This window comes from Dendrobates tinctorius, unplaced genomic scaffold (genome assembly GCF_039654945.1).
Source record: "Dendrobates tinctorius isolate UK_male_01 unplaced genomic scaffold, ASM3965494v1 ptg000008l, whole genome shotgun sequence".
Classification (NCBI taxonomy): domain Eukaryota; kingdom Metazoa; phylum Chordata; class Amphibia; order Anura; family Dendrobatidae; genus Dendrobates; species Dendrobates tinctorius.
Window position 1 is genome coordinate 34441026 of NW_027361676.1, and position 15387 is coordinate 34456412.

A 15387-nucleotide genomic window follows, 5' to 3' on the forward strand; every position below is an offset into this window, starting at 1 on the left:
CTGTGTACCTTAGATACCAGCATGCTGGTGCAGAGAGCTGGTATCCAAGTTAAACAGCGGGTTTGTAAGCACCGAGCGGCGCTTAGAAACCCACTGTTTACCTTGGATACCTGCTCCCTGCACCAGCACGCTGGTATCTAAGGTACACAGCGGGTAACTAAGTGAAGCGCGCGCTTAGTTACCCGCGGTTTACCTTGGATACCAGCTCCAGCTCGCTGATCTCCTGCCTGCTACACGCAGCGATGCATGCTGGCCAACGGGAGACCAACGATCAAAAACATGTCCAGTACTTTTGAACACAGTTAGCGATACCTGGCGGGGGGGCCGGTCGCTGATAAATGTCACACACAGCGATATCGCTGGTGAGATCGCTGTTGCGTCACAAAAATTGTGACTCAGCAGCGATCTCGCTGTGTGTGACGGGGCTTAAGACACCCCTGTAGTCAAAAGCAATACAGACACAGAGAAAGTCCTTTAATTGTAAAAAACCATTCACTGACCCTCTTTTATCTATTTATTACCTAAAAAATAAAATAATCCAACGTGGTCTGCCGTAAATCCATCCCACAATGATCCCCGACTACATTCGGATACAGTGCTGAGCGGTGACGTTAGCAATGTGACCGCTCAGCATGGCCGGCAAAACACAATGTCAGTAGCATGTGAATCTGATTGCTGAGAAGAGGGCTGACATCAGTATGGTAATCGCAGTTCATAGCTGTCGAACTGCAGTAACCTTACTGACGGTCATTGCTTGCAATGTGAGAAATTTCTCAGGATGTGAGCTGCGGTAACTTTACTGACGTCACCGCTCATGTGGTGATCAGAGGTGGTTCCGATGACATGACCTGGTTGTGTGAGACACAACTCTAAAAAAGAATCAAGTAAGGTCCCAGCTGCTGCGGCCCCTCGGGTTGATAGATCCAACGTGGTCATTTAAGGAGTAGGTTAATAATGAGTAATCTGCACAACTGGTACACATCAGATCAAGGAGTCATAGTCAAACAAAGATATTGATATGGCATTTTATTCTATGTATTTCAAAGTATTACAATTATTCAGGAGAACTACAATCGTTGCGCTCTCCTAAAGAGGAAGCGTTTAAACGTCAAAACGCATAGAGAATAAAGTCGGTATAAACTAGGCACAGAGCCTTGTAGGGTATATACAGGGTGGGCCATTTATATGGATACACCTAAATAAAATGGGAATGGTTGGTGGTTGTGTCCTGTTTGTGGGAGAGAGAAAACTTTTCAAGATGGGTGGTGACCATTATGGCCGTTTTGAAGTCAGTCATTTTGGATTCAACTTTATTTTTTTCAATGGGAAGAGGGTCATGTGACACATCAAATTTATTGAGAATTTCACAAGAAAAACAATGGTGTACTTGGTTTTAACATAACTTTATTCTCTCATGAGTTATTTACAAGTTTCTCTTTGCTTACAAGCCATTGACATGTCGCAGAGGTTAACACGTGAGGAGCGGATAGAAATTGTGTTGATGTCTGGTGAACGCAGTACCCGGGTCATTGCAGCAGATTTCAATGCAAGACACCCTGTGCAAGAAAACTGTCACCTTTCCCATTTTATGTAGGTGCATCCATATAAATGACACACCCAAAAAAGTTAGCCTCATCACTGAACATAATGTTTTGTGTAAACTGAGGATCCTGTTCCAATTTTTGTTTTGCCCATTCTGCAAATTCAGCATGCCGATCTGGGTCACCAAGAATTCTCATTTTATTTAGGTGTATCCATATAAATGGCCCACCTTGTAGCATAATGGCCCTTTAATTTTTGTAATCGCTGCCTCCATTCTGATTAGCGTATGTGGTTAAACTCTAGTTTCTAAAGATAGAGGAAGAAATTAGAACACTAAAAGATGCTATTTTTTGTAAGGGCTCTATAGCCTACAAGGCTGCATGCCTAGCTTATACTGGAAGTTTGGACTGACAGATTACCATTAATCTTGTAAAATGAACGATTCTGGCTGTCTTTCTGATAAATATAGGATCAATAGTTCTCTGTTACATTTGCAGTCCAAAAGGATTTTTCCCTTTACACGAGGTAAAATTGACATTTATCTATCAGGCTTCTTGTTTTCCTTTCTCTGGATGTCATTTTGTTGTTTTACACTCATAGGATGTAATTGTAATTTTATCTTATCTTCTAGTATTTCTCTTATCTATTTACATTTTGTGGAGATAAGATATAACAGCAAATTACATTTTGTTATCTAAAGTGCTAGCTTTTTAGAGCATATGAAAGTGCCTGGCCAAATGCTGCAAACTGTTTCTAAAAGTAAGCAATAATCAGATTCGCAAATTTCGGAACAGTGCTGTAGATATTTTGCAGAACCGAGGCAACGATTAGAGAATTAAAGAGAACCTGGATGTTATTTCTCAAACTAATGGCATGTATATAAAGGTGCTTTAATGCTGATTAAATCTTTAACCTCCATGTAGAAATCAGTTTTGCTGTTTTAGAGAAATCCATTGATGAAATTGTATACTAATAAGCTGCTAGTACAGTGGGTGGGCCCTGCACACACAGCTCTGCTGCTACGCTGTCCTTTCCCAGCCCTCTGCTTCTGACTGACCAGTTACTCATGTGGCAGCCTTTCCCCCATCAGCTGCCTGTCTGTGACTGGTACTCAGAGACAGAAGGCAAGCATCTGGTGGGGAAAAGGCGGAGAAGCAGCAGAGCTGTGAGTGCAGGGCCCACCTACTGCACTAGCAACTCATTAGTACACAAATACATCTACGGATTTCTCAAAAACACCTACCGTAAATGGATTTCTACAAGAAATGAAAGCACCTTTACATACGTGCCTTTAGTTTGAGGTATAAAAATCTGATTAGCTTAGGAGACCAGAGGTGTCCTCTTTCCCCATTCTCACCCCTCAGACAGTATACACAACTGTCAGCTTATACTTTGAGTCCAGTGTGAACCCCCTCTCACCCACCTTTACACTATACTCCCTCCTATAGCACATTTATTTTTTTTTTCCATCTTGATGTTTTGCACAGGCAATTGAATATCTAGAATGACTTCAGGACGAAGGAAACGTTTGATTTCAACCTGGGTTCAGAGCTACAATGATTTAAACTGTAAGTCAGCAGTCAATTGTGACTACCTATAAAATGATGCCAAATTCCAGTGTCTGCTGTCCGGATGATACGGGCGCACTATAGGGAACGTGAATGTTTCATTTGTCTCAAGTCCAAACCACTGCCATCGTTATGGAGGGCGAGGATCCAGCCAGTAGTCATCAACCCTCTGGCAGAACTTATATTTAGACTAGGCAATACACACAAACGGCGGCCCACAAATTGTATGCGGTGGCATTATGCAGCAAACACACCATATAAAATATTCCCTTTCATTTTTTGCATGCGGAAAAGACATAAAATGTGTTGACTCATGTCTTCTGGGATGTGCAATAAAGAAAAGTTACTTTTATGTAGCTCTGGATGGTTTCGCAGAATGAGAACATTTGGAGACTGCATCTGTTCAAGCAATGGAACTATGGGCACTATAAAACTAGTAAGACAGAATGGCTCTACTAAGGAAGGAAAAATAAAATGAATCAGAAGCAAAATTATTACCCATCCCATATCCACTGTACAGTCTTCTTTCGCGCTCTATGGTCTGTTTAATGACGGTCTCCCGGGAGCCATGCTGTCTCGCTTGTCTACCTTTGATGCTGTTATGCAATTCAATTTGTTCCAGCTCAGTATCGAACCGATGTAAATAGCTGAAAATGCAACGAAAATTACCAAGATGATGAACATAATATCAGTCATTTTAACAGTACTAACAATGATATCAGCAAAACTGGTCTAGTACACGTTATTGATTGGCACAGCAGGATCAGAAGAGCGGTGCAACTTCAGCAATAACGTCATTTTTATTTGAAGTTTATTCTTAAAATGCATGAGTATACAGATATGATGCATACAGACGTTGCAAAAAACAGGTTCATGTCATTCAGCATTTTCACTCACAATAACTGAACCCTGACCTCTTTATCGCTTGACTGCACACTTGTGGATTTTTCGGTGCGGGTAGTCATGTGACTGCAAGTATGCAATATGCACACTCCCAGCCACATTCTGACTAGATGTGCGTTGCTCCACTGAATCACTTGTATTGAGCAGAGCTGCTTAAGTCTAGTCGGAATGTGACCGGGAGTGTGTATATTGCATACTTGTGGTCACATGATTGCCCAGTCTCGCCGACGGCACCAGAGAATCCTGAAAGTGTGTGCTGTGTAGATTTACAAATCTGCAGTCAGATAAAGCGACTGTAAACTTTTGTGCCAAACCTGGACAACCCCTATAAACTTGCAGTATCATTAAACCACCTGCCTAACATTCTATAAGGCACTTGTGCCTCCAAATCAGCTGTGAACCATCAAGGGGTTGATTCCACGAGCTCTTTGACAGTGTTATGAGACACCAAGTTATTAATAGTAGACCCTTTATATGGATCAGCTGTTTTAGGAACACCTATAGAAGTGAATGGAGACAGCCCTGCATGCCCAGCTAACCTTCCATTCTGAGTGGCTGTAGTGCTGATGGCCAAGTCTAATGGCAAGCAAAGACATGATGTGAACAGCGCTTCACCTATGCACTTTCTTTGCAAATTATGAGTAAACTGCATAAAACAGGGACACTTGTTATGCATGTTGTGGGGCCTAAGGAGACTGAACCCAACACAGCATCGCCCTGTATCATGACCGCATCAACAAGTTTTGCACTAAGGTTATGTTCACATGACAGTATTTTCAGCCCGAGTGCCGTAAGGTGTGGATGAGGGCAGCTTGTTTCCACAATGTTATTCAATAGGGCTGTCCAGATGACCGTATTATTCACAGGGATTGAATGTTTATGTGAAAAAATTGCAGAAAGCGCTGGTCTCTTCCACATTTAGGATGAGACTTGCCTATTGAAGGCTAGGGGCGTGAAAAAACCCCGGATCTTATAGGCATCATCTGTATAGCATTAATAACCTAGGAAATGGCTTTAGTTCTCATAAATGTTATCATACTGATGTATAAAAATGTATGCCATGTGGATGGCAATACAGATGGAAAATCAAGCGCTTTTGTACTGTCTATAAATATCACTTTTCTCCTAAAGTACAGCACCTGTATTTGGACCCTAGAGAATTTCTGCAAGGAGAAGTCTGCTTACATCGAGTTCTCGCTTGCGATAAAAGTCCCTTCATTCATTTTGTAGTCACTCACTAGTGAAATACTAATACTATACATGCTGACACTTTGTGATACACATGAAGACATGTACTGGAGCCCTTAATAACAAACCAGTTGTCAATCAGATGGACTGGATGTACCGCCGGATTTCCTACCTCTCGATCAGCTCGCATGCTTCCTTTTTACTGTACTCAGTCTGGTTAGGATCAAGATGACTTTGAAACCATTCCAGTTTTTCACCTACGTGAAATAAGACAACCATGTTCATTAAGTAACTGAACACACATTCATTTATCTGTGGCAACGTCCCGAACGTGAGTGACGTTTCCTACCGTTTTAACAGTATTCTCCCCATCCATTCTATAATTGTTGCCCTAATATCGGCAATTAGTATTTCGGAAATTGGTTTTTAGCACAGCTGAGAGTTGGTATCACTTGCCCATGCCCAGAGTCGGTGGTCTGGAGCTTATACTGGTGTGCAGTACTCCTATGTAACTCCTCTCGGCTCCTGCTTGCTTTATCCCTCTTCTCCCTCATTTGTCGCTTGCAGAGGGAGCAAAACACAGGACCAAATCACGGTTAGAGGAGAGCCTTGACGTGTCATCAGAGACAGAATGGGAAGCTCACGTCTTCGAGACCAATACAACCGGAACTTCAGAAAAGATTAGAACGGCCGACTTGCTTTCCAGAAACAGTGCCATTCGCCCATGCGCCGTGGTTTCACATTGCATGTGGTTGACAGTACAGACATATCTGAAGGGAATCTGTGAGCACAATTTACCAACGGAAGTATTTGTGTGGCTGTAAAAGTGTTTGTCCCTTAAAGGGGTTTTCCATTATCAGAAAATCCTGGCCCCAAGACACAGTTTGTGCTAAAGATAAACTGTGCTTTACATACTCTCCCTGAGTTGAGCTCTGAGCCTCTGTTGTTGCCCCAGCATCTGTGACTGCCTGCAGTGCCGATGTCCCCTCAACAGCCCTGTAGTCAGTGAGCCTGGCAGCTCTGCCTGTGCAGACAGCACCAGCCAGCATGGATTAGCTGCAGCACTGGTCACAAGATGTGAGCAACGCAGACAATAACAGACACTGAGGCCGTAACGGAGACACAGCATTAGACCCAAGGTGGGTGAGTAAAGCAACATTTTTTTTTTTTTTTAAACAAAACTGTGCCTGAGAACAGGGGTTTTACAAAAAAGGAAAAGCAAGTTAAACAATAATTATACCTTTTTTGTAGAGATCCTATGTACTCTTTCTCAATGATAGATGTACTAGTATGTCCTCCATCAGATTCCGCTGTAGGGAACAGCAGAACATAACAGCAAGGACTGTAGCGAGCTCCGATTGTTGTCACTTCAGTGTTTAATTGTCATGGTCAATCTCTAATGGTGCCATTTCAATATTTGGTAGTTAGTGCTGTTTGCTGAAGGTTTGCCAATGCTGCTGCCACCATTTTTGTACTCCCATGTTAATTTTCTTATATAATGCAAAATAGTACAAGCTATTAAACAGGTTCACGCTCCAAGGAAGACTAAAAAATAAAGAATTAGAAAAAAACAAACAATTAAGCTAACTTTTGAATCACACCCCCTGGTTTCCTCACATCCATAAAAGTCAGATCTAAGAGAATAAAAAATTACCCCATACGTTAAACCATATAAAGAAAAAAAACACTGACATGCCAGAATTGCTGTTTTTCAGTCACACTTTCTAAAAAATGGATTAAAAAGGGACAACATGTTTTGTGTGCTCTTAATGCTATCAATGTATTGACTTTCTGTTGAGCAAAAATCAAACTCCCGCAGAGGAGCTAGAAGAAGGGGGGACAAAAGGCCAAAAACAAAAGACTATGGCCTGTTTCACACTTCAGTTTTTTGTGTCAGTCAAAATCCGCCAAAATGGCGGAAAGCGGATCCGTTGCTAAACTGATGTGAACGGATGCCACCGGACCGTTTTTTTTGAAGAGAGAGAGAGAGAGAATTTTTTCCGTCCGCCAGAAATGATTTCAGGGTTAAATTTCCGGCTGACTTCCTTCTTCCGGGCATGCGCACTCTAAAATGCGGATCCTGCAGCAAAAAAAAAGTTGCATGGTCCGTCCGGGCATGTCGGTGGACGCAAAAAATTTGGCGGATCCGCAAAAAAACGGATCCAACGGATGGCCATCCGTCAAGATCCGCTAGTAATGCATCTCAATGAGGGAAAAAATGGATCCGCCCAAAAAAATGGCGGATCCTTTTTTTTTTTCTTTAAAAACGGTGGATTTTGACTGATAGTCAAAAACGGAAGTGTGAAACAGGCCTTAGTCATGAAGGGATTACAGCCTAGAGTGACATTTTTTCCGATGGCGTGTTGGAAGACATTCAGGTACTTGTCATGCCTTTTAATTCACCTCTGAAGGGTAGATGATCCCAAGTACCAATCCATGTCTACAGGAGGCTTCAGCTATTGAACACACTCACTTTTTGGTTCTGTGAAGCCATCGGATCCCCCTCATCCAGATAACAGCTTAGGAAAGTAACTTGGGAGAGTCTGCGACTCCTATGTTCGGAGTCCTGGAGTGTCGCATGTTCCCTTTCAGGTGAGCCAAGGGGCTGAGAGAGATTAGGACTAGGCGTAAGGCCACTCTCCTGTGACTACATTATCGTCCCTTGTGGCACATTGTGCTATTCTGTTGGGAAGTCTTTTCTTACTAACGGCAAAACCAGTTTATCCTTTGCCATACCTCGGCTGAGTTTAATGGCGGTGTCTTTTTTTCAAGCTACGCACTATATAGTCAGCTAACAGTTAGCCAGGATTGTGGCTCGGTGGTCAGCACTGTACCCTTTCAGCTGGGGTCCTGGGTGCCCATACCAGAACAGCATTTGTATGTTCTCCTCATGTTTGTGTGGGGTTCCTCCGTGTCCTATGGTTTCTTCCCACGCTCCAAAACACACACCGATTGGGAACTTAGATTGAGAGTCCCAATGGGGATAGTGAGTGATGATGTCTGTAAAGTGCTGTGGAATCAATGGGGCTACATAAGTAACATAAATAAGGGGTGTATGGACACCTTTACACTGTGGTCAAAGGGGAGCCTGCATTTACATAGTCGCTAATAACACAAAGTATATTTTACTTACGCAGAATGCTTAACTTTAAGGCTTTCTCACTCTTCAACCTTAAAGAAGAGAAAAATGTAGTCAATAAATATTCTTACTGTTTGGTAAATCTCACATGGGGTAAGAGGTAAGAATAATAACATTTATTGGCTTGTGGACAAAGTGCTGCGTAATCTCATTTTTTTGCCATGGTTTTACAAAAATTGGAGCAGAAATCATAAATCTACATTACTTAGTTTTCTTGCACAGGTTTCATGATGAACCAGACAAGCTTTTGTATTCCCACGACTTTACACCCATGTCTGGATTACAGACACGGCCTGAGGGTGGGAGACTGGGCACTAAACGATTAGAGAATATAGTACGGCTACTTACTTCTCCTTCCTGTCCTGCTTGTGGCCTTCTCGCGTTAACTGAGCAGCTTTTCTACTGTACGGATGGATGACTTTCTTTTCCGCTTTACCTTTATTTTGTGCTGCTTTCGGCTGCAACATACAGTCATCACATTAGAATAATGATTTACAATGTACTAAAAATAAGGTGTTATACGAGCATGATTGTGTGATAACAGTGTCTTCGGTGTGCTTGAAAAATATATTCGAGTCCCCTCGGCTGCGTGTCTCGCAGCTGTAAGGCTATGTTCACACATTGCGTTTCTGATGCGTATTTTTCTTCCGCATGCAAAACCTGCTCTCTTGGCAGTAAGAAACTTGCTTCAAAAAAGCAGGTTTTGCTTAGTCTTTGTTGTGTTTTTCCCTGCATTTTTGTCAGGGTACATTTGTCTCTTTTGCATGATGATAACGTTTAGTGCATAAAGAAAAAAATCTGATTCTGAGGCTGTGTGCCCGCGTTGCGTTTTTTAAGCGTTTCCGCAGCTCTTTTAGACAAGCGTTTCTGCTGCGGAAACGCTTAAGAAAAGCATCCAATGTAATCATAATGGAATCCGCAAATGTTGTGTTAATGGTGCGTTTTTTTCCGCTGCGGAAACGCTAAGTGGAAAAAAACGCAGCATGTTCATTAATTTTGTGGAAACGCACGCGTTTCCGCATATTTTCAATTGTATTGCAAAAACACATAGGAGAACGCATGCGAAAACGCTTAACAAAAGTGTCAAAAACGCTTACAAAAGTGCGTCATAAAACGCATGCGTTTTCCCGGGAAGAGGGTGTGCGTTTCCGCTCAGGAATATTCTGCATGAAAAACTCTACATGGGCACATAGCCTTATTCATCAGGTTTTGGCACGAAAAAAAAAAAAATCAGCAAAAACTGATACCTGCGTTTTGTCAGTGGTTTTTGCAGCACCCATTGGGTGAAAATGCTGAAAAAACACTAAAAGAAGTGACATGCTACATTTTGCAAAAACCAAGGTATTGCACAAAATACTAAAGACGAAAAAAAAACCAAGCTGTGTGCATGTGACTTCTGAAAGCTAAGACTTTGCTGGCACTGTAAAATGCAGCTGAAAATTTGCATGAAGAAAACACAACCTGTGAACATAGGCTTAAGGCCCCGTCACACACAGCGAGATTGCCAGCGAGAGCTCTGATTTTGCGACACCACAGCGATCTCGCCAGCGACATCGCTGTGTGTGACATGTATCAGGGACCGGCCCCCCCGCCGGGTATCGCTGATCGCGCTTGAACGTCCTGGGCCGTTTTTTGATCGCTGGTCTCCCGCTGGCCAGAACGCATCGCTGCGTGTGGCAGCGAGAGACGAACGGTCAGCGACCCTGGGAGCGCGGCTCTTAGATACCCGCTGTTGACATTGGAAACCAGCTTGCTCGCTGGTCCTGATCGCTGGTGGGTCTGTCTATGTGACAGCTCACCAGCGATCAGCTAACTATGTCCCAGCGATCCCATCCACGTCGGATCGTTGGTGGGATCGCTGGGACATTGATACGTGTACGGGGCCCTTAGACAAATGCAACACATGCCGGGGTCGACTGTCTGTTAAGTATAAACACACAGATTGGTTGAATGTGCAAGCTTCCAATGGAGAGTGGAGAAGAAGACCCTACAAGATATGTTTAGTGGCACCATATCTCCTAGATGAACTAAAGGATAGCGTAAAAGGAGGTCCCGGGAGCTGCAAACGTAGCTTGGAATTGTGCGGTGTGGTTTGATGATCATCGGAGGGTCCCGATCCAGCTGGTGAAGGCAGCCACAATGAGGAACAAGGAAGGATTTACTCTGGCACTCCCATCATAATAAAATGGCAACGTTTATTAATTCAAATTAAAAAACATTAAAAAAAAAAGGTTTCTTTTATGTTTTTCTATTTGAATTAATAAATGGTACCATTTGATCAGGATGGCAGTGCCAGAGTAAATCCTTCCTTCTTCCTCTAAGGCCTGTTTCACATTTCAGTTTTTTGACGTCAGTCAAAATCCGCCAGAATGTGAAAAAACGGATCCGTTTCAGTTTTGCCACAAACGGATGACACAGGATCCGTTTTTAGCTGATTTTTCATGAAATTTAAAGTGACATGGAGAGAGAGAGAGAGAGAGAGAGAGAGAGCTTTTTTTGCTGCCAGAACGGAATTTGGGGTTAAAATTCATGAAAGGAAATTGTTTTGGGAATGCTCAGTATAAAAGGCAGATCCGTTGGCGGATTCCGTCAATTAACGGTTGCCAACAGATGCGCCGCCCATAGGCGTCCATTATAACGCATGGCGGACAGCGACGGATCCGTTGCTATCCGCTTTTTTGACGCACACAAAAAAACGTTTCATTGTCCGTCCACTCAAGACAGCAGACGCCAAAATTTTGACGGATCCGTCAAAAAACAGATGCAACGGATAGCCATCCGTCAAAATCCGCCGCAATGCAAGTCAATGGGAAAAAAAACTGATCCGCCAAATAAAATGGCGGATCCGTTTTTGTTGCAAAACGACGGATTTTGACTGACGTCAAAAAACTGAAGTGTGAACCAGGCCTAAAGGACAGAGTGTGAAAATTTAACATGTCTGATCCTTTGCCCTTCCATCATCAGTTGGGAGGCCCCCTATACACTTTGGTCCAGGCCAAATTGGTGGGTTTGACCGCCTTTTCTCTAATGTGAGGGTGCATAGAGGGCATATCACCCTTTTTACCATCGCCTCACCTAATACATATTTTAAAAAAGTTTAAATAGACACAGAAAAGGAATTATCTAAATTCTGTGGGCGGCTGTACATTTTTCAAGTGTCTGCTAATTGATATATTCTGATGCTTATGTAAAATAATTAGCCAATTTGCTTCTCTTGCCCCAAACATTCAGAGACTGAGCTAACGGAATGACTGCGAGCAGGATCTCTTTCTTACGGGAGGAGGATGGAGCTGAAAATCTCAAAGTTCTCTAAGTAACCAGATTGCTTATCGGCAATGCAGTCTATTATTTCAATTCTTTTGACCTGCAGGAAAGGTCCTACAATCCTCTGCCTCTAAATTGGAAGTGAGCCCCTCAGGCAGCAAGCTAGCTTATGTGTGCAACGTATATGAGAAAACGCGCGCTTCTTTGATTTATTGTACTTGTTAGCTGCTAAATTTAGAACTTAGATTTCCATGGAAACACATTCTGATAGATTCTAATGGCTAGCCTTTATCTATGGCACAAAAAGTTCAGGCCAGCTGTCGGAGGACATCCAGGTGTACATGCCCACAAAAACATGGTTTGTACAGCATGAAACAACATAGTTAAAGAAAACAGAAAAAAGTTAAAATTAAATAAAAGTGAGACAAAATAACGCACATTATTAAAAGTCATGTTGAAAATGTCATCTTATCTGCAAGGGGGAAGTCATAGAGGAGAAGGAGCTGATCGGATGATGAACATTTTTGTGACCTCAACCCTATTGAGAACTTTTGGAGTATCCTCAAGCAAAAGAACTATTTGGGTATGTGCAGATGTTTGGTATTAGGCAGCGTTTGGACACAGCACATGTCTGCTACATCCAAAGCATTGACAGCTTTTGGGCACAAGTGATTCGACATGTGTTTACTGAACAGTGTGGAATCACCGCGCCCTATACATTGCACTGGTGATATTTATCTTGCGGAGACTCGCGTCTTTGAAAGATAAATAGACATGTTGATGTCTGGAACGATGCACCACATATCTGTCTCCATAGGGAAGCCGCAGGTGTCGGAGCATGCATAGGGGGCAAGGGATTTCATGAAATCCCATCCATTATGCTGTAACATCTGGACGCTGCAGGTTGGACGCTGAGGATGTACACGGCGTCCAACCAGCAGCGTTTACTGACCGTGGGGACATACCCTGTGGGTCGGAGGACGTTCACATCAAAACAGCAGCTCTGGGAGGCTAGTCTCACACCGGCAAAGAAATTCAAGCAAAAACTACCCAACAATTCACAAGTTCAATGGATGAAAGAATTGTGAAGGCGATAGCAAGAAATCATGTTAACATGTAAGTTGGTCTGTTAAAATGTTTTTAATTGATTAAAGGTGGAAACAGTCTTGAAATGATTATTTACTTGACAAAAACCTGGTATCTTAAGGGTCCTGTTTCACATAGCGACGCACCAGCAATCCCGACACTGATACGACCTGGTAGGGATCGCTGGTGCGTCGCTACATGGTCGCTAGTAAGCTGCCAAACAGGCAGATCTCTTCAACGACGCATCAACGATACGACAATCCGTATAACGACCTCGGCAGTCATTGGTATCTTGTCACACAGCAGCTTTTCGGACGACTCACTCCTGTGTCCCTGAGTTCTGCGTCGCCAACAAGGTCGCTCGTCGGGGTCAAACACAGCAATGCATGCTGGCCAGCGGGACGCCAACGATGAAAAAAAATGGCCCAGGACATTCAAGCACGATCAGCGATTTCCAGCCGGGGGGCCGTCGCCGCTATGTGTCACATGTAGTGAGATCGCTGTTGCGTCACAAAATCGGTGACGCTTCAAGTGATCTCGCTAGCGATCTCGCTATGTGAGACAGGGCCTTTACAGAGATGTGAAGACTTCTTATATGCACTGTATCAAAAGTGTTCCAAGAAATAACAGGTGACTGGGTGCACAAGGCTCCATAATGCATGTAGGGAGCAATGAGTAGTAAATTTGCAACGATGCACCAGAAGAGCTACTGCAACACAAACCAGTGAAGAAAGTATGGAAGTGTCAAAGCAAAGAGCATCTCATCTTCCTGCAGACTAATATGTTCACGCTGACTCCAGTCTCCTGCCAAAAACACCTGCAAAGGACCACTCGAACAGTTACAGAAACACAGGCTTGAAATCTGCAGGGTATTGGAGGAAACAGTGAGTCAGGGGATTGGAACCATTCCGGCTGAGGTGGCAGCGGGGTTATTGAAGGTTAGTGGGTTTTCTGAAGAGATGGGTTCTAAGGTTATACTCCCATCGATGGAGCTGCGTGAGTGCATGTTTTGTGTTGCGAACTGAAGCTTTTAGTGTTACCATTTTGGGCACATATGATTTTGTTATAGCTTTAAATGCATTTTTTGTGGGAAGAGTGACGATCAAAAAACAATTCCTGCGTTTTAATTTTTTATGTAGAAGCTGGAGAAAAAGTGGAGGCAAATTTCTGTGGTTTGTCCTGAGCAGAGATGGGCAAACACGAACAGTAAAGTTCGGCGTCTGTACCGAACACCTACTGTTCGGACATGGACACCAAACACGGACTTCACCAGGAACTCCGTGTTACTGTTCAGGTTCAGCACCCAGAACACCGGGTGTTTGTTGCGCTATCATGTGCATGACAGCGCAGCAAAATCATTACCGTTGGTCAAAGAGCCGTGGTTCCCACTCTGTCAAATGAAAGCGTGAGCCCTCAGCTTTGATCAGAGGTATAAAGTTTACCTCCCATCTCTGGGGTAGGCTGATGAGACTACTTCTCCCATCAGCTTAAGCCTGCTGCCGCTATTAACAGCAGGGGCGGCGGCGGCTGATAGGAGTATTCATCAGCCGGCGCCTGAACTCTAAATAATTAAATAATAAATAAAACAAAAACGGCATGGCTTCCCCTGTATTTTTGATAGCCAGCCTGGCAGAACTGACAGCTGCGGCTGCAACCCTCTGCTGTCAGCAAGGTTGGTTATGAAGAATACAGTGGTCCCCAGAGTTTTTTCAAATTATCTTAAAAAAAGGCGAGGGGTCCCCCCCATTTTTGACAACCAGCCTTGCTAATAAAGCACACTGCTGGAGTCTGGTAATCTCAGACTGGTAAGGGGCCAATGATATTGGCCCCCACCAGCCTAAAAATAGCAGCCGCCCAGAAATGGCACATCTATTAGATGCGCCAATTCTTTGCCCAGCTCTTCACACTTGCCCTATAGCGGTGGCAAGTGGTGTTCATATTTGTGGAGTTGATGTCACCTAACCCAGGGGTTGGTACTTTCACAACTCCGCCAGGCGAGCATTTCCTCTATCTTTGATCTTCTTTTAAACCCAGATAAGGCCCTATTGCGGTCTTTATCTTTCCAGATTCTTATATAATTGGGAGGGTTTTTTAGAACGCGAACTGTATAGATTAAAAAATTAAATATTTTGATAAATCCTACTTTTGCAGTCTTAGCTATTCTAAATATTTCTTTTATTTATTTAAGTGGGGGAAAAGGGGTGTGTTTAAAATTTTTATTGATTTTTTTTTAGAAATACTGCAATTCTACAGTATAATGTGAGTCTCCTATGAAGCCCAGCCTCTTGCTGTCCTTCACAAGAGTACTAAAATACAGCAACAGAGTCCTTCAGCAGGTCCCAGGCTGTAACACCCTAGGATTGTGCAGGGGACTGGTGGAACTGAAAACAGTATGAGTATGGGATCCGGACACTGTAAGTGATTAAGGCTATGTGCCCACGTATGCAGAAAATTTCTGCATGAAAACCGGACTCCTTCCCAAAAAAACGCGCTTTTTTTGCAGAAAAAACGCACGTTTTTTATGCTTTTTTTTTTGCGCGTACCCAGTCTCATAGAAAATAGCTAAAAGCGCAGACTTTTCCACAAAATTAATGAGCATGCTGCGTTTTTTACCGCGATGCGTTTTTTTCGCGGAAAAAAACGCATCAATATGCACAAAAAGTGCAGAATGCATTAAATTGAATGGGATGCTTCTTT

General features: G+C 43.2%; 1 protein-coding gene across 2 annotated transcripts in view; it reads right to left on the bottom strand.

Moving 5' to 3' along the window:
- The window catches only part of TMA16 (translation machinery associated 16 homolog), an 88236-nt gene that overhangs the window by 23420 nt on the left and 49429 nt on the right, over positions 1–15387 (bottom strand). For both annotated transcript variants that reach the window (XM_073576916.1, XM_073576906.1), the window contains exons 2-5: positions 8689–8798; positions 8335–8372; positions 5374–5458; positions 3609–3757 (exon numbers count right to left, since the gene is read on the bottom strand). In XM_073576916.1, coding sequence (XP_073433017.1) covers positions 3609–3757; positions 5374–5458; positions 8335–8372; positions 8689–8798 — 382 coding nt within the window. The remainder of the gene's footprint in view (positions 1–3608; positions 3758–5373; positions 5459–8334; positions 8373–8688; positions 8799–15387) is intronic.